General features: G+C 44.6%; 1 protein-coding gene and 1 pseudogene across 6 annotated transcripts in view; one reads left to right on the plus strand and one right to left on the minus strand.

The window, feature by feature from the left end:
• Positions 1-18,145, minus strand: part of NCOA2 (nuclear receptor coactivator 2) — a 269,019-nt gene that overhangs the window by 9,480 nt on the left and 241,394 nt on the right. For all 6 annotated transcript variants that reach the window (XM_059043643.2, XM_059043637.2, XM_067017573.1 and 3 more), the window contains 5 exons: positions 17,411-17,626; positions 14,770-14,899; positions 5,095-5,260; positions 1,047-1,325; positions 97-174 (listed from right to left, as the gene is read on the minus strand). In XM_059043643.2, coding sequence (XP_058899626.1) covers positions 97-174; positions 1,047-1,325; positions 5,095-5,260; positions 14,770-14,899; positions 17,411-17,626 — 869 coding nt within the window. The remainder of the gene's footprint in view (positions 1-96; positions 175-1,046; positions 1,326-5,094; positions 5,261-14,769; positions 14,900-17,410; positions 17,627-18,145) is intronic.
• LOC131744176 (vacuolar protein sorting-associated protein 29 pseudogene) lies at positions 9,913-12,418 on the plus strand (annotated as a pseudogene).

Genomic DNA, 18,145 nt, shown 5'->3' on the forward strand with positions numbered 1-18,145 from the left:
GCCTTCTGAGTTACTTACGTGGGACATCAAGGGGGAAGAAATGACAAGAGAAGTTAAGCGGATCCAGTAAAAGCTGACGGCTGGTCTGCCCCTTACCTGTGTGGGTACTCCAGGCCTCAGAGTCAGGTTCACGTTTGAAACATTGCTGATTTGATTCATGAGTGGCTGGCGATTCTAAACGCATACAGATGGCAATCAATATATTTTTAATCAGAATATATTCTATTTCAAATCACCTTCCTCAAGAAATTGCCCCTCTTCCCGCCAACCCGACATCTATCTGCTTGCTGCTGGACATTGAAACCACATGGTTTGTACCTGGATTCCCTTGTAAAGCTAATTATCATTGAGGTTTCCCATTGCTTATAGCTGATAAGTTATTCTGGACAGTTCAGAAAACACACTGTTTGCAAGGGGGCAAGGGAGTAGAACGATCAGAAAAGGAGGCCAAGAGGATGATTTAGGAAAAAAGCAGAGGGAAAAAAAGGAGAGGCGATTTAAAAGCCCACAACACGATTACTTACTACATGAGAGAAATCTGTCCAGGCTTGTTTCAGTGAGAATACAGTTTCTTGAGCTAAACAGGTATTCCATAAGGCAGCACCCTCTGCCACCACTCCACTAAGAGTGATGATTCTGGCCACAAGATAGGACGAATGGCAGGAGCTACGGTTGTCCTGGGAGCTCCCTTTGGGCCCGGGCCCCACAGACACACACATACTGCCTGAGACTGTACAGCAACCCCATTGTACAGATGTAAACACTGAGGCTCACAGAGCTCAAGGTTAGCCCCTCAGTAAATAATAGAGCTAGGAAACCAAAGAGCTGCTCTACGCTGGAGTGGAGTTAGTGGAGGAGAGAGAAAGAAGGGAAGGAGGTGAAGCAGAAAGGAGTATGGAAGTTGTAAGGTAACGTGGCAATGCTTTCACCCTCTTGGAAAAGGACAGAAGGAGCTTTTAAGGCCTCCAAAAGGACCCCCGGGCTCATGTCCACCATCCCTGTGCCCTGCCCCCGCCCCGATTTTCTAGGCGAGGCCAGGAACGCACCTGCTGTGCTTGGAGGCGATGCTGCAGCTGAAGCCTCAGCTGGTTGGGCTGGGTCTGCGCCAGGCCCGTGGGCCTGAGGCCAGGTCTGGGCTGCACACGGAGCGTGGCGTAGCTCGGCCGCTGCCCCATGGTGTGGAAGCTTGGGTCCTGCATGGCAGTGTAGCTGCCTTGGGCCATTTGTGCCTGAGATGCATACTGCTGTGGGAACACGGGCGCCTTCTGCTCCAGCAGGATGTTGGAATCCTGACTTGGGAACTGCTCTGGATCCACCGCTTGGCTCTGAAGAGAAAGCCCCCGGATAACAAACAAATAAATAAAACCACTGAAAACTGCAGAGTGAACAGAAGGCTGTTTCCCTCTCACTGCCCCGTATGTGAGGCTTCTGCTCTTGTACTTACTAAACAAAGGGACTTCTACCTTGACTCCACTTGTCTTCCTAGAAAATGCCTCTGTTCCAGAGATCCAGTTACTTGAGGTAAGAAGCAGGGGTCAGGCTTGACTCCCCCCCCCCCGCCCCCCGCCCCGCAGCACTTCTTCCAAGGGAAGGGAGAGATGGGCTGTGACTACGGAATGCCTCCTACTCCTGCCGCCAGTTGGAAGAATGTGAACGTCCCCGAGACACCTCAAGGGGCTTGTTTTTTTTTTGCCAGCTTGCGGGGTCTTAGTTCCCCAAGCAGGGGTTAAGCCTGGGCCCTGGCCGGAAAGTGCAGAGTCCCAACCACTGGACCGCCGGGGAATTCCCGCGTGCTAAGTGTTCTGATTTGAGTAGCCACACGTGTACTAATCACTTTAACTAGACAGCTGCCCTGGTACCTGGCTGGGGTCAGCAGTGTTGGGTTGCCCACCACTATTCCCATTTTGCAGATAACAAAACTGAGACTTGTAGACGTGCAGCAAATTGCAACAAGCCGATCTGGCTAGTGAGGAGTGGGTTCCAGCGGAGTCGGTGATGTCGGACCTGAGTCGCTCACCAGTGTGAAACACCACCTGTATCTGACTGTTTTCTCTGGTTGCCAGAATTCCCTACACACCCCACGTTCTGCCACCATCTTATGTCCTGCTAGCCGCATTTAACATGTTCGTTATCCTTGACTTCTTAGGGCTACCCTGTCTGGGTCAGAAGGAGGCGGGTGCAGAAAATCCAGAACTTCTCCAAGGGGCACACCTTCGATGTAGGTGGCCCTACACGACTGCGTAGAGCAGGAAGGTGCACCTGGTTCATTCTCTTCCTTCTGCTACAAACCTCCCAACAGACTGGAGGGAAGGACGCAACAGCACAATCATCTCTCAGGTAACAGGCTAAGCTTTCCTCAAGCCGTCTACCCACGTGAGGGCAGGGCTTGGGGCCATCCAGAATCCTGGGCTTAGGTCACGTGGACCCGTGAGAACTGGGTCCACTCCGCTGTCCGTAGTAGTTTTAAAAATGTGGACGGAGCCTGCTTGGGGGAAACCATTCACTGTTGAATTACTGCTCTAACTACAACCACAAAACTATCTCACATCTTTAAATATTTGCCCATCTTTAACAGAAAGTGTAATATCCATTTTTAAAGAAAACATACAACTCTGATGAGTACAAATAAAGTCCACGTGTATTCTACAGTTCCCGACTCCACCTAATCATTATTTCTATAATTCAGTTTAATATGATATAAGAATGAGGGATTTGATGAGACAAAACAGAAATAACACAAATAAATGAGAAAAAAAAAGAGACTGAAGATATTAAATGATGAAATGACACCACTTTTGATAAAAACTTGAGGATATGGGGAGGGGGAAGGGTAAGCTGTGACGAAGTGAGAGAGTGGCAGGGACATATACACACTATCAAACGTAAAACAGATAGCTAGTGGGAAGCAGCCGCATAGCACAGGGAGATCAGCTGCGTGCTTTGTGACCACCTAGAGGGGTGGGATAGGGAGGGTGGGAGGGAGGGTGACGCAAGAGGGAAGAGATATGGGAACATATGTATAACTGATTCACTTTGTTGTAAAGGAGAAACTAACACACTATTGTAAAACAGTTATACTCCAATAAAGATGTTAAAAAAACACACAAAACAATGCTCTGAGTCACTCAGCAACCCCAAGAATCAAATCTTTAAATGTCACTTAGACAAAACTCAGGGATAACAATACTGAATGCTAAATTCTCACCAGCACTAAAGGCAAAGCAAACCAGCCACACAGGAAATACTTCAACTCCATTTTCCTTTCTTATTTCAGGTTATATCATGTAACCTCAAGTCATTTCTTTCCATTCTGCTGTTCTCAGTATGAACTATCAAGTCTTAACTCCCACTTATGTCTGCTGAACGTGGGGATTATGACAGGGCTGTTTTGAATGCTTCAGAGAGGTCTCCAATGGCTCTGCATCTCCCTTCCCACAGACCCTCACGATACGTCCTACGTCCATGAAGCAGAGCGAACCCTGGAAGGTATTTCTTAGCAATAAGAAATAAAGGCGATTCATGCTGAGAAAAGAGGAAGACAGCAGTGAGACTGATCCTTTTTCCCAGATGACTCTTTCTATAGGAAACCAGGATGCCTGCTTCACACAAACTGGGCTGCGTAGCCAGATTCAGAAAAGTCCTACGTTATTTCATGAGACTATGTTAGGTTATTTATTATATTGTTGCTATAAAGTACTCTTGATGTAGTTAATGACTTTATGTCCAACTAATCACCAGGAGGGGGAAGCCTACTAAGATTGGCTAATGTCTTTACATTCCCATCGATATCAAACAGCCTCCATATAACTGGCTAAATCCACACAGAGGACAAAATGATGAATGAACTGCAGCTACCTTTAAAATGACTTCTGCTGGGACTTCCCTGGTGGCGCAGTGGTTAAGAATCCGCCTGCCAATGCAGGGGACACGGCTTCGAGCCCTGGTCTGGGAAGATCCCACATGCCGTGGAGCAACTAAGCCCGTGCGCCACAACTACTAAGCCTGTGCTCTAGAGCCTGTGAGCCACAACTACTGAGCCCGTGAGCCACAACTACTGAAGCCCACGTGCCTAGAGCCTGCGAGCCACAACTACTGAGCCCGTGAGCCACAACTACTGAAGCCCATGCACCTAGAGCCCGTGATCCGCAAAAAGAGAAGCCACTGCAATGAGAAGCCCACGCGCCACAACGAAGAGTAGCCCCTGCTTGCCGCAATTAGAGAAAGCCCACGTGCAGTGACAAAGACCCAACACAGCCAAAAAAAAAGACTTCTGCTAACTTACTTGCAACATATTCTTTTAGCACAAGTAGCTTCCTATCACTAGCCCACAAATGTTAAGATGAAGAGTGACTGTGAGGATACTAGTTTTTATTTTTTTAACTTATTTTTTATCTTTCATCTTTATTGGAGTATTATTGCTTTACAATGGTGTGTTCGTTTCTGCTGCTGTGAATCAGCTATGTGCATACATATATGCACATATATGCACATATATGTGCATACATATATCCCCATATCTCCTCCCTCTGGCGTCTCCCTCCCACCCTCCCTATCCCACCCCTCTAGATGGACACAAAGCACGGAGCTGATCTCCCCATATTTTACATTTGGTAGTGTATATATGTCCCTGCCACTCTCTCACTTCGTCACAGCTTACCCTTCCCCCCACTGTGTCCTCGAGTCCATTCTCTACGTCTGCATCTTTATTCCTGTCCTGCCCCTAGGTTTGTCAGAACCATTTTAAGGATACTACTTTTTAGGTGGAAGGTTCCGGATCGCTGGGGCAGCAATGTTCTGTTCTTGGCTTCTCTGCCCCTTGCATGTTCCTCCCTGTCAGTAGATGAGCTGGACTGGACTTGAGTTTCTGCCTTTCAGCTCAATTGACCCAAAGTACAGGTCAAACTCATTCTCAGTTTTTGCCATTCTTGATGTGGAAGTAACAAGGAGCAGGGCAGACAGAAAACAGAGCTTGCTTGTTAAGAGGTAAGAAAGCATTCTAAAAAGCAGACTGCAGATTATCTACCGACGGAAGAGAACGGATGTGTCCGTGCCCACGTAAGTGCTCCGTCCCCCCCAGCTTCGCTCTGTGCCCACCTGGCTGACCAGCTCGGGTATCCCCAGAGCTCTGTCGATCTCCTCCAGGCCATCGAAGTTCCGCAAGGCCAAGTACAGCTGGTCCAGGAGAGCGCCTTCGTCACTTGGAGACTCCGCCGCAGGGTGTGGACACAGCAAGTCATCTGGAGAGTTGCCAAACGGCTGCCTGTAAAGAGACAAACTTCATCTCAGGCCCATGGAAAAGCTAGTTGATTAGAGAACATTTTTTTTTTCCCTTAAAGACAAAAGTAGTAAAATACTATACCAGTCAGACACAAACAACAACCCTAAATAATAGATACACTTTATCCAGTACCTAAAAGAGATAAGCCGGACACACATCTAGGCGTTGGATGTTATGAGCTTTGTTTTTTTTGTTTTTTTTTTTTTTTTGCAGTCCGCGGGCCTTTCACTATTGTGGCCTCTCCCGCTGCAGAGCTGATGCGCAGGCTCAGTGGCCGTGGCTCACGGGCCCAGCCGCTCCACGGCACGGGGGATCTTCCCGGACCGGGGCACAAACCCGTGTCCCCTGCATCGGCAGGCGGACTCTCAACCGCTGCGCCACCAGGGAAGCCCATGAGCTTTGTTTTTATTGCCCTCGCTCTAAAGCTGGCAACGCTGAGGCTTGGAGAGCTTGTCAGACCCTGTGGTGGAGATCACACAGGCGGACACTGCAGAGCTGGGATTCAACACCGCCCTAGGTGACCACTGTGTTCCCACAAATCCACGCCGACTCTTCGAGCATGTGTGTATTTGCTTTGTACTGAAGTAGTCGAAGGAGTTTCCTGAATTTTAGCAAAAAAGACCAGTTGACTGCACAGTCTCACTTCGCATGAGGCTCTGAAGACCCATCTGAGGGATACTATGAGCATAACAGCCCCATTAATTCTGTTGAACTCAGCTGCCATTACACCGCACTTGGCTGGAGTAAGAGGGCATTTCTCTGTCATGCATAAGTGGGACTTGTAAACATTTATTAAAATCCTCAAGGAGCATGGTTGTTAGACTTCCTGAGTTAGTCAAGAAAAGTAGACCAGGAACATGCAAATTATGTGTTATTATATAAGGTGATTGGTGATAAAACCGTAACACTGTGCTCCAAATTCTACGGTATATAAAACTCCTGTATTAAATCAACTGACAAACTTGGGAAGTTTTAAAAAAGAGCTTCTGAGTTACTGTAATGCCAAAAGGGGAAATGATACTCTAATCTGTACTCTTAAAGTTACTCTCTGTTTTGGAGAAAATGAAGTTTACAGGTTAGGTTCCCTCACTCTTCAGCAATGATACACTCCCCTAGGGATGAATGACCTATCTCACCGGTTTCATATGCTTGGTGCCCCTTTGGCCTAGAATCCTGAAATGCTGAGGATGAAAGCCAACAGTCAGTTTCCAACAGTTCTAACCCAGCGCACCGGAAACACTCTATCCTCTCCATTTAGCCCTGGTCACTTGTGAAGAACACCACCCACTGAAGTGTGCTGTGCCCTGACGACACTGCCCGCCGGCGGCCCACGGCCCGCGAGGCGCTGTGAGGGGCACCGTCGCGAGCCCGGCGCGTGCGCTACGCGGCCCACCCCGCCCCACGCAGCGTTCCCGTCGCTGGGGCGCTCGCCCGCGCTGGCGGAGGCCCGTGCTCCTGGCCAGGGCTCTCTCCGCACCTGCCTCTCCTCCCTCCGTGGCCTCGGTTCCCAGGAAGATGTCGGGCGCTGGAATGGTTCCCCCACTGCCCTTCGTGCTTCCACACCCTCCCATGGTCAACTTTTTAAACACAACTGTGACCCGATCACTGTACACTCAGGGAGTGCGAGGAAGGCGCAGACGTAGGAAAGTGGCAACCAGGAGGAGGAGAACCACAGGTCTGCAGGTCACGGAAGCAAACAGAGGTGGGAATTCCCCGAGGAGTAATGACCCACGTTTAGATGCGGTAAATTTCACGAACAAAGGAGCTCAAGTCAGCCGAGAGTGGATGCTGTCTATTTACCCAATTCTCTTAGGCCTGAGACCTCATTCCCCAAAGATGCTAGTTAATATCTCTTCCTCTAGCTTTACTGCACAATTTTCGACTTCTGTTTCTTCAGAAGCTTTTACTCCCACACGACCACAACCCCCGTCCCAGATCTCTCTGCTGATGACCGGCGAATGTGAAACCGACTCCCTTTTAACCCGAGCAAGGCTGCACGGGTTCCAGGGCAAGGCCGGCTTGCCCAGTTTGCACCTGCCTGAAACCCAGCGTCAGAAGGAAGAGGAGACTCCGTCTCCTACTCCGGAAGACAGCTCCACCCCAGGGAAGACACATCCAAAGGCTTAAAGAAAATCAACTACCGATACTCATTTGCATCTAAACGATTTCCCACATAATAAAATAACCCATTTTTGTTACATGCTTTTTCTTTTTTTAATTAAAAACGTTAAACCAATGCTTGACCCAGATTCCCACTTTGGTCAAGGCCCTCTTCAGCTCGAGCTGGGACCTTCAAGACACTTTCCGGCTTACAGCCTCTCTCTGACTTTCCTGATACGATGCTGTCGGGTTCCCTTCTCCCATTACTGAGCCGACTCGCCGCAATGTCTAAGGCCCTGGGGCAGGGTGCTGGTGGTGGTGGAACTCAAGGACACACACACTTTGGTAAAGCCTAACCTTTCCCAACGTAATGCCCACGACTTCCCTGTGGGTCCCGGCCACCCTGGGCAACTGGCCTTTTTCCAGAGGATGCCGCATACCCACCATAACGCCAAGACTTCCCGTTCCACATTTCCCACCCTCTTCTCCAACTGCAATTCTACCGTCCCTTCCGGGCCCGGCATGTCTCCTTCACAGCCACTCTGGACCACTCCTACTCTCCTCTCAACTCTAGTACCACTCACTGCACTATGCTGGCTTGATGTTGGCATTTAGAAACCTCAACCCTAGACTGTGCCCAGCGAGGCCCTCTTCCATCTCTTTGTTGGACCAGTACTTGAACTGCATAGGTTCAGCAAGTTGGTGAAAATAAAAGGTTCTTGATCTAGCCAGGTTATCATACCTCATACTCAGAAAAATACATTTCTATACTCAGAAAAATACACTGCGTTGTGGCTTAGTATTACAAATTTGCGCATACCACGAGTTACATCACTTCCCTTAGAAACATCATAATACACTTGGCTTATAGAAAAAAATATTGACCCAGACTTCCAATCCCAACTTTATAAATGGCTGCCAATATAATGAAGAAATTATTTTCCTACATTTTGGGCAATTACAAATATAGTTACAATCTAGACGGGGCTGACAAATATAATAATATTAAGTCAAGGATAAAATTCAGAGGAATAAAGGGAAGAACACACAGAGGCCCCAAGTTGGCAAAATGGTAAGTAATGAACTAGCAGAAGGTAGTTATTCACCATCAATAAAAACCTTATTTCTTGAAATCTACACTTTCACTTATTTATAGGCTAGTAGGACATTAAAGATGGTGATAAGAAGGGGGAAAAGATCAATTCTGAGCTCTTGTTTGAGAAATCATACCATACTATCACTTTTCATGTGTGTTTTCAAAATTCTGCAAAAAAGTAGCAGCTACTACATGATGAGAAATAGTCAACCAAAGAACCTTTACTCTTAGACACATTACAAACGAGAAAACCAAATTACTCAGAGATTTTGAACTTAATGTGAAAGGAAGTCTTTCATGAAAGGCAGCTACTGTTCACTTTTATAAATCCAATAGAAATCATCAAAAAAATCATCCATAAATTTGGGGCTATATTTTAAATGACTCTTTTACATACCAAATGAATAAAGGAAGAAAAACCACAATGAAACTACAGAAAATGGGAATTCAGCTATAAACAAACGAGTACGTGAATACATTCAGATCAAAGGGCTAAACTACTGTCTTTCTGAAATGTGTGTGTAAACTAATGCTGGGTTCATAAAACATTTAAAAACCTATTCCTAAACAGGTAGGCAGTAAAAATATAAAATATTAATGGTGATACTCATAAAGAGGATTTTAAAAAGGCACTGCTTTTCTTTTATTTCACAAGAGAGACGTGGTTGGAACCTTTGTTATCCGTCATTTCTGGATTTCTATGACAATAAGACTACCATAAAGTCGGTTATAAATTTCTTCCAAACTGAATGATTTAAAATAAAAGAAGAGAGGTAAATGGCTGGAAAAACGGAAATAACTGACTTTAAAAGTGGTGGAAATGTTTTGCTTTGTCCATAGCGCTCTTCTACAAAGAAAACTGACGGCAACAAGAGGACAGGGCGGGGCGGGTCACAGAAACGCCCCCAGCAAACTGAACCAGCTGACTCTGTAGCTGGCCTGGGTGTGTACTCGGAATTCCTCCATTTTATTATTATTTGGTTTTTGGCTGCGCAGCGTGGCTTGCGGGATCCCAGTCCCTGACCAGGGATGGAGCCCGCGGCCCCTGCAGTGGAAGCGCAGAGCCCCAGCTGCTGGACAGCCAGGGAAGTCCTCATTTTTGCTTTAACAGAACCCTTCCTCTGCTTGGGCAACAGTGAAGATCCTAACACTGGGCTCAGTTTTCCCTAGAAACTAATCTTAGACATTTCACCCAAAACCAACTCTCAGGTGCTGGATTTAATTATGCGACTACCTATTTACTATGTGCAGGTTTCCATGGAGACGGGTGTGGTTTTAAAAAACATATTCAATAGACATATTTAGAAAACGCGCCATACTCACTGACACCGCGAAATCAGACTCAAAGAGCTGGAAGGACCCTGAGAAAGTACCACCTCCAAGGATGATCACGGCGGTTATTTACGCGATGCTCTATCCCCAAGAATAGCACTCAGTGATGGAGGCCACACACCGCCCTCGGCAGCTCGTGCAGTAAGAGCCACACCGATTGACTGCGGGTCTTGTCTGTTCTTCCACACAGAGTGCGTCGGAGCAGCAGTGCCGGCATCGCCTGGGACTTGTCAGGGACGCAGAATCCTGGGCTCCACCCAGACCTGCCTTTCAATGAGATCCCAAAGATGGTTCATAGGCGCAGCGGGGTTGGGAGACACTAGTTTCCCCGGCGAGAACGGAATACAGCTGGCGAGCACCCGCTCTTCCTTATCTCCCTAAAACAGTTACTCAGCAATTGCCCTCATCATCTTTTCTTTCAGTGCAGTAACTCGTTCCCAACTTTTTCGCACACATCCAGTATTGCTGGGCTCATATTCATCTTCTGCTATTTTGATTTTTAAAAACTTCATTGAATCCTCTGAATCCTGTATCACTCTCTTAAGATATACAAAGGGGTGACTGAGCGGAGCCCAGTGACAGGATGCTTCTTCCCACATTAACTATGTACTTCAACCCATCTCTGAAGGGATCCCCCTCTAAGGATGAAGACTGTTCTATCTCCAGTTGGCGTTGGTATTAGGAGACCTGCACATCCCACACCGGTGCAACAGTTTGCCAGCTAAATTAAAAAAACTGCTGGTACCAGGAAAGATTCAGCACATTCTCTGCACTGGAAACCTTTGTACCAAAGAGAGTTATGACCATCTCAAGACTCTGGCTGGTGATGTCCATATTGTGAGAGGAGACTTTGATGAGAATATGAATTATCCAGAACAGAAAGTTGTAACTGTTGGGCAGTTCAAAATTGGTTTGATCCATGGACATCAAGTTACTCCGTGGGAAGATGTGGCCAGCTTAGCCCTGTCGCAGAGGCAGTTTGATATGGATGTCCTTATTTCAGGACACACACATACATTGGAAGCATTTGAGCATGAAAATAAATTCTACATTAATCCAGGTCCTGCCACTGGAGCATATAACGCCTTGGAACCGAACATTATTCCTTCATTTGCGTTGATGGATATCCAGGCTTCTACAGTTGTCACTTACGTGTATCAGCTAATTGGAGACGATGTGGAAGTAGAACAAATCGAATACAAAAAAATCTTTTTTTTTTTTTTTTGTGGTATGCGGGCCCTCTCACCGCTGTGGCCTCTCCCGTTGCGGGGCATAGGCTCCGGACACTCAGGCTTAGAGGCCATGGCTCACGGGCCCAGCCGCTCCGCGGCATGTGGGATCTTCCCGGACCGGGACACGAACCCGTGTCCGCTGCATCGGCAGGCGGATTCTCAACCACTGCGCCACCAGGGAAGCCCCAAAAAATCTTAAAGTGAGGCGTGTCCTGATGATTTTTCTGTTGGGCTTTTTTTTTTTTTTCTTCATTCCCCTGTTCAACTCAAGTAATTAAATGTTTAAGAGCCACAAAATTGTATCACTTTTATAATATTTTGCAGTAAAATATAATCTTATCTTCTGTTAATACAATGTTCTACGCTTCTTGTAAACTATAAGATTATATTTAGTTTAAGTATATGATTTCTATGAAAAAATGTCCACCACACAGTAAATGGTTACATGTTAAGAAAGATTTATCCTTGTAAATATCTTCATAGTTGATATTTGGAACTTTATTACCAAAGTAGTGCATGAGGAGAAAGAATCTAGATTTTCTTGTATACATTCTTCTCTTCTCCAGTAATAAAGTTACTTTTCATTTATAAAAAAAAAAAAAAAAAAAAAAAAGATATAGAAAGGAAAATGGGCACCACACCACAGTTCTGAGCTATGCAAAAGCATTTTATCCCAGGGTAATAAGAGTCACTATGAAATCTGTATTTTTTTTTTTTTTAAACAAGAAGCTCTGGAAATTTTCTACCCCTTATAAAATTTCTGAAACCCTGCTTTCATCGTTTGTGAATTTGATAAAAGTATTTCATAATTTTAGACTAGAATAATCCCCAAAGGACAAAACGATCCATCTGGAAGGTCCTCACTGAGCCTCCAGCCCGAACCTTCTACATGTGAGCCTCAAGGCCGAATTCCTCCTTTGTTTTCTAACGTGGTTACTGCCCAGAAAACATCACCTGCATCGTTCAAGTGCCCACACTGACTCCTGCTTAGGCTCCTAACTATCTCTCTGCCTCGGGGCTCTTCGCCCACCCAACTGGCCACGCAGCACCATCACGTGGGCCTCAAGGTCGCCTGCGCAACCTCTGCTTCCAGTGCTTTGCTTAAAAACCATGGGATTATGAGTATAACACGACTGTGATACTGTCTTTGCAGGGAATAATGGAACAAGAACCATCTTTGAGCGAAAACCTGAGCAACACCTAAGCCCCCAGCAACAGGTGGGTTTTATCCTTGAGAGCTGGGGCACTGGGCCACAGCCAAGCGAAAGAGCTGAGTGGAGAGTGCTGGACTGCACTGAAGAGAGTGGTGAGCGGGGACCCTCACCTCCAGCAGAGACCAGTGCAAATGCCCTTGCAAGAAAAAAGTGTCTTCAACTTTAACCCCCAGCTGGATCATTGACAAAGATCAACTAGGAACTCCCAATGAAAGGTTACCAAAATACTCAGGGAAACAGACCACCACGAGCAAGAGTCAGTCACTGGATTTAGAACTGCAAGAAATCCAGATATTGGAATTATCGAATCAAGAAATTTAGAAAGTAATGATGAATGTGATGTTTAATGATATAAAGATGGAATCCCAAGAATAAGCAAACAGCAAGAGACTATGAAAAATAACCAGGCAAACAGAACTTTTAGAAATGAAAAATATAATTGGTTTAAACATAGCTAAAGAGATCATTAATGAAATGAAATATAGATATGGATAAATTATCCCAAATGTAGTTCAGAGAGACAGGGAGATGGAAAATACATGGGTTAAGAAATAAGGAGGGTAGAAGTTTTAAAAAATCTGATGTAGAAAGAGACGGTTAACGTATGTCTTGCCAGCATCCCAGAAAGAAAGAATAGAGAAAATGGCGGAGGGGCAGTACATAAAGAGATCATGGCTACAGTTCCAGAGCTGATGAATCCACAGATAAAATAAGCACAACATACACCAAATACCAAGCAGTATAAATAAATAAATCCACACCTAGACACACTATAGTAAGACTAATGTATAGCAATTCTAAAAATATTTCAAAAGCAATTAGAAAAGATTACCTACAAAGAAACAAAGATGAGTAGACTGATAATCAGAATCAAAAAAATTCAGTCAAACTTGATCATATACCACTTCCTTTTTCAAAAAACTTCTTCAACAGCTTAATGAAAAAAGGCTGAGGGACGTCCCTGGGGGTCCAGTGGTTAAGACTCTGCCCTCCCCATGCAGGGGGCCCGGGTTCCATCCCTGGTCAGGGAACTAGATCCTGCATGCTGCAACTAAGAGTTCGCATACTGCAGCTAAAAAGATCCCGCGTGCCTCAGTGAAGATCTTGCATGTGGCAACGAAGATCCTGTGTGCTTCAACTAAGACCCTGCACAGGGTCTTTTAAATATTAAAAAAAAAAAAAAAAAAAAAAAAAAGGCTGAAGAAGAGTTTGGTATTTAAGACCCTCTATAAATCTATTCCATTACTAATCTACTTTTCCAGCCAAATCTTTTTTTTTTTAGCTGCGCCCCGTGGCATGCGGGATCTTAGTTCCCTGACCAGGGATCGAACCCATGCCCCTTGCATTGGAAGCATGGAGTCTTTTTAAAATTTTGAATGTATCAGTATAGTTTATTTCTTTTATAAGAGGGAAGAAAAATACAGGAGGAAAAAAGTCAATAGCTGTGAATTGAATTCTTGAAGAAGAATCCATGCAAAAATGACTGTCATCATCTCAACTGTGAGCTATGGGAACACTCTGAAAACAAATCTTTGGTTTAGTTTTCTTTCCTGTTAAGCATTAACAATTAGTAAGATTAAATGTTTATTAAATCATGACAATTTAAGGTAAATACAATATATTTTCTTAAGCTGGAAAAAGAGGATTTGTGACTTTACTTGATATAAAATGAATGTATGCAACAGTGTTTTAAAATACAGCAAATTTAAGGCCCCAATAATTTTTTGAATGATTTTGGAAAGTATACACAGGTCAAAACATTTTCTTATCTGAATATATTTTAAAGGCTACTTTTAATGAAAATTTATAAACATTCAGGCATTTAGTTCACTGACACATTTTTGAATTATAGCACTTTGAATGCAACAGATGAAATGTGCATTTTTGCTCCATCATTTGCTAGTTTTCCTCCGGAAAGCATGGAGTCTTAACCACTGGACCACCAGGGAAGTCCCTGGCCAAATCTTCTGATACTTTTATTTTATTTTTTTACTGTGGTAAAATACATGTAACATAAAACTAGACTATTCTCTGTTACCCTAAACATACTGTGTTGCTTCTGTAACCTCCAGGACTCTGATTACTCTGCTTTTGCCAGATGGACTGGCTTCCTGCCACCTCTGCCTCTTGAAATGATACCTTTACTCAAGACTCTGAAGCTTTCCCCAGTCACCCCAATTGGATGATCCTTTGAAATATGGTTTATTTCTCTTAGGGCATTTATAGTACATACTAGCTCATATTACAGTTATTAATTAGTCGACATATTTTATTTTCCAACTAAATGATAACTTCTTTAAAGGCATGTGCTAGGTCAAACTGATTTTTGGATCCCCCCCGGCCCCCCGAACCCCTGTACTCCCACCCAGTCCAGTAAATGATACAGCTTGAATACATGAAAACTGGTCAGGCACCAACTGTTCAAAAGGACCAGACTCACTTCTGGCCTAGGTCTGAGAGGACTCACGGCACCCATGAACTCTACCCTCCGGGACCTCCTGAGCGCTCAAGACTCACCTGTTCTGGCTGGCAAACGGTGCCTGTTCTATCGGCAGGATGCTCTCGGGCCAGGGGGCAGTCTGATTTGGAGGCGCTTGTTGTTGGCTGTACTGAGGTCCCCCTATGTTCATCTCTAATTCCGATGGCCCTGAAATGGGAGAAGGAAACAATTCCAAAATCTTACAACTTGGAATAAGGGAAGTTATCTGTTTTGGTTACAGAATAGGAAGAGAAATACACAGTTTACAGAAGAAGACAGAAGCAATAATAATTAGGCAAAAATAATAAGAGAATTTTTGTTCTGAAATAGAAAAAAAAGGCAAGAAATACCAAGGCTAATCACCCACTTTAGAGACTCTCTAGATCAGCAGTTCCAAACCCCTTGGACTTAGGAGTCTTTATATTCTTAAAGTACAGCTTTTGTGTATGTGGGTTATATCTCACTGATATTTACTATATTGGAAATTAAAACTGGAAAAATAAAAAATGATTATTAATTCATTTAAAAGTCATCATAATAAATCCACTATGTTAACATAAACAAGATTTTTTTCTTCCAGTCGTATTGAGATATCATTGACATACAGCACTACAGAAGTTTAAGGTGTACAGCACGATGATGTGACTTACATACATCATGAAGTAATTATCACAGCAAGTTTAGTGAACATCCATCATTTCAAATAGATACAAAACCTTTTTTCCTTGTGATGAGAACTCTCAAGATCTGCTCTCTTAACAGCTTTCACGTGTAACACACGGCAGTGTTAGTTACATGGACCTTGTTGTAAGGTTATGTCCCCAGAACTTTTAACTGGGAGTCTGTGCCTTTGGACCGCCAGCATCCAATTTCCCCTCCGCCCACCTCCCTTCTGGTAACCACAAATCTGATCTCTTTTTCTATGACGTTGTTTGTTTGCAACACAAACAAGATTTTTTTTAGCCAACTCTATTGTACGTCCATGACAGAATGAGAGTGAAGAAGGTACGTAATCTCTTAGTATTATTGTGAAAATAGTTTTGGCCTGGCAGACGCCCTAAAAGGGCATCGAAGTTCTGGACATACTTTTGAGGAGTGCTGGTCTGAGTAAAGGAGGAGGAGCAGAAAGGTGGCCCAGACAACTTAGACGTGCTCTTCCTTAGAAGTTCTCTGTAGAGGATTAAAGCTAATGCATGATATGAGCTCTCTAATGATTTTATTATCACTATCTGTAGACCTGTTTTCCGTTACAACAGATACTTTTCTGTTGAGTTCACGGCTTTTTCGAGCTTATTAAAAGTCAGAGAAATTCAGCTACACAGTGACGCTCACAGAGCCATATTTCAAGCTCAAAAGCCAGGTGCCATTCAGAGAAGAAAGACTGAGGATAAATGAAATTTCTGGATATAAGGACTTTAGTATGATGATCTTCAAATGAATGAATTAGCATTTAAAAAATTTCCCAGTTTATTTCTTCATGGAAATCTGGCCATTCTTAGCATTTTCATGTAAGCCTCAAATTATGTGAATTTATGTTTGGGAATCGCACATTATTAATTTGAAGTACATTCTCTGTAGAAAGGCAACGTGAATGTCATCTCAGAAACAATAAGCCAAAACGTGCTGAGCGACTGAACAACTAGAAGAGACAACTGATGTTGGGGGTGGGATGAGCATCCTGCGTTATCGTGTCAAAACACTGCTGGCGTCTTCCCATTAACGATTTCACGCTTACTCGTCACGCACCATACCCAAGTATATGAAGAAGTACACGAACGGCAAGTTATCTGAATTATGCTAATGTACAAGGTAAGAGGAAGCTTAGCATGTCAATGATTAAGAAAATCTTGAGGATGAGTTGCATTACTTTAAAAAAAATAATGGTTTTACTGAGATATAATTCCCATACCATACAATTAGCCCGTGTAAAGTGTACGATTCCGTGGGTGTTAGTGTATCTGCAGAGTTGTAGAACCAGCACAATGATCAATTTTAGGATGTTGTCCTTCCCCCTAAAAGAAACCCCATGACCATTATAGGAATCACTCCCCATTCCCCCCATAGAGCCCCAGCCCTAGGAAACCACTAATCCACTCGCCTTCTCTACAGATTTGCCTATTCTGGACATTTCATATAAATGGTATCACACAGTGTATCAGATCATTAATTTTAATAACATGTGAACTGTATCCAAATAGAATTCTAGTGATCCCTACCCATTTTGTGAGATGCTCTGTAAGAGCGTGCACTTGCAGTGAGGAACCGGGAGAGTCTGGTTTAATAGTCTAGGGTAGTAGCCCCGGGATCTGCATTTTAAGGTCCCGATGACCATGCAGAGCTAGGAACCGCGGGTGCCTCACTGGAATACGTCTTCAAAATATCAACTGTATAACATTTATAGTGTCACAGTGCAATTCACTCCCTGCAAAAGTTGAAATTAGATAATTTAACGAAAATAAAACATCATAAAGGTAGTGGCTTCTCTTAAGTAACCGGAAAACCTGCAATTCTGTGATCCTATACAGAGTTCCAGCAAAATCCCACTTATGACAGCTTGACATGGGGGGATTACCTAAACCGCAAATTAGCAGCGTGTCTTGACAGAACCTACGGAGCTGTTCCTCTCTTCTTCTAAGAAAGTATAAAAGTGATACGCAAAGAGCGCAGGAACCACCTTACCTATATTCATGACCTGAGGCTGAAGCATCTGTCTCTGGCCAGGCTGGCTGCCGGGTCTCACGGGGAGGCTGGCTGTTGGGTTCCGAATCATACCCCCTTGGATCGGCCGGTTCATGGCACTGGTGGTAGCAGCACAGGTGACTCTCACAGCGGAACTCTGAGGTGCCCATTCCCCAGGTGGCAGGCTGGGCCGGGCGGCGTTACTACCAACCATGCCTGCGGGCAAGCCAGAGAAGACGGAGATGCAGTGACTGGGAACACGGTCAGCACGTACGAACACCAGACGGTCTTACTCTGGTGCGAGACGTTCATCCTCAATACACACTTAGCCCAGCAGCTCAGGCCCTCACCGGCACAGAGGTGGGCCCTGGGCTAAGAAATACGAGATGGCAATTACTACGAAGTTTCTCACAACACGGACTTGCCACTCTTTACAGTTCGGAAAAGCTGTTAAAATTGTTCCCGTATGTACTTAGAAACAGGTGCTGTGGCATGTGGATAACCCCAACTTCCTTCCTCAGGAAGTGAATCACATTAGCTGGTGTACACGTCAATGCTTTACTTTCCAAAAGAGAGGTGAAGCTAAGAGGAACGAGGTAAAAACTGATCATCAATATTCTAATTAAAAACCCAAACCACAGAGACTATCCCATGAAGCCCCGGCCAGACTTGCAATCCCCAAATCCCCTTCTGAGCATTATACTTTGTTAAGCTCCCAAGCTGACCAAAGCAGCC

This window comes from Kogia breviceps, chromosome 17 (genome assembly GCF_026419965.1).
Source record: "Kogia breviceps isolate mKogBre1 chromosome 17, mKogBre1 haplotype 1, whole genome shotgun sequence".
Lineage (NCBI taxonomy): Eukaryota > Metazoa > Chordata > Mammalia > Artiodactyla > Physeteridae > Kogia > Kogia breviceps.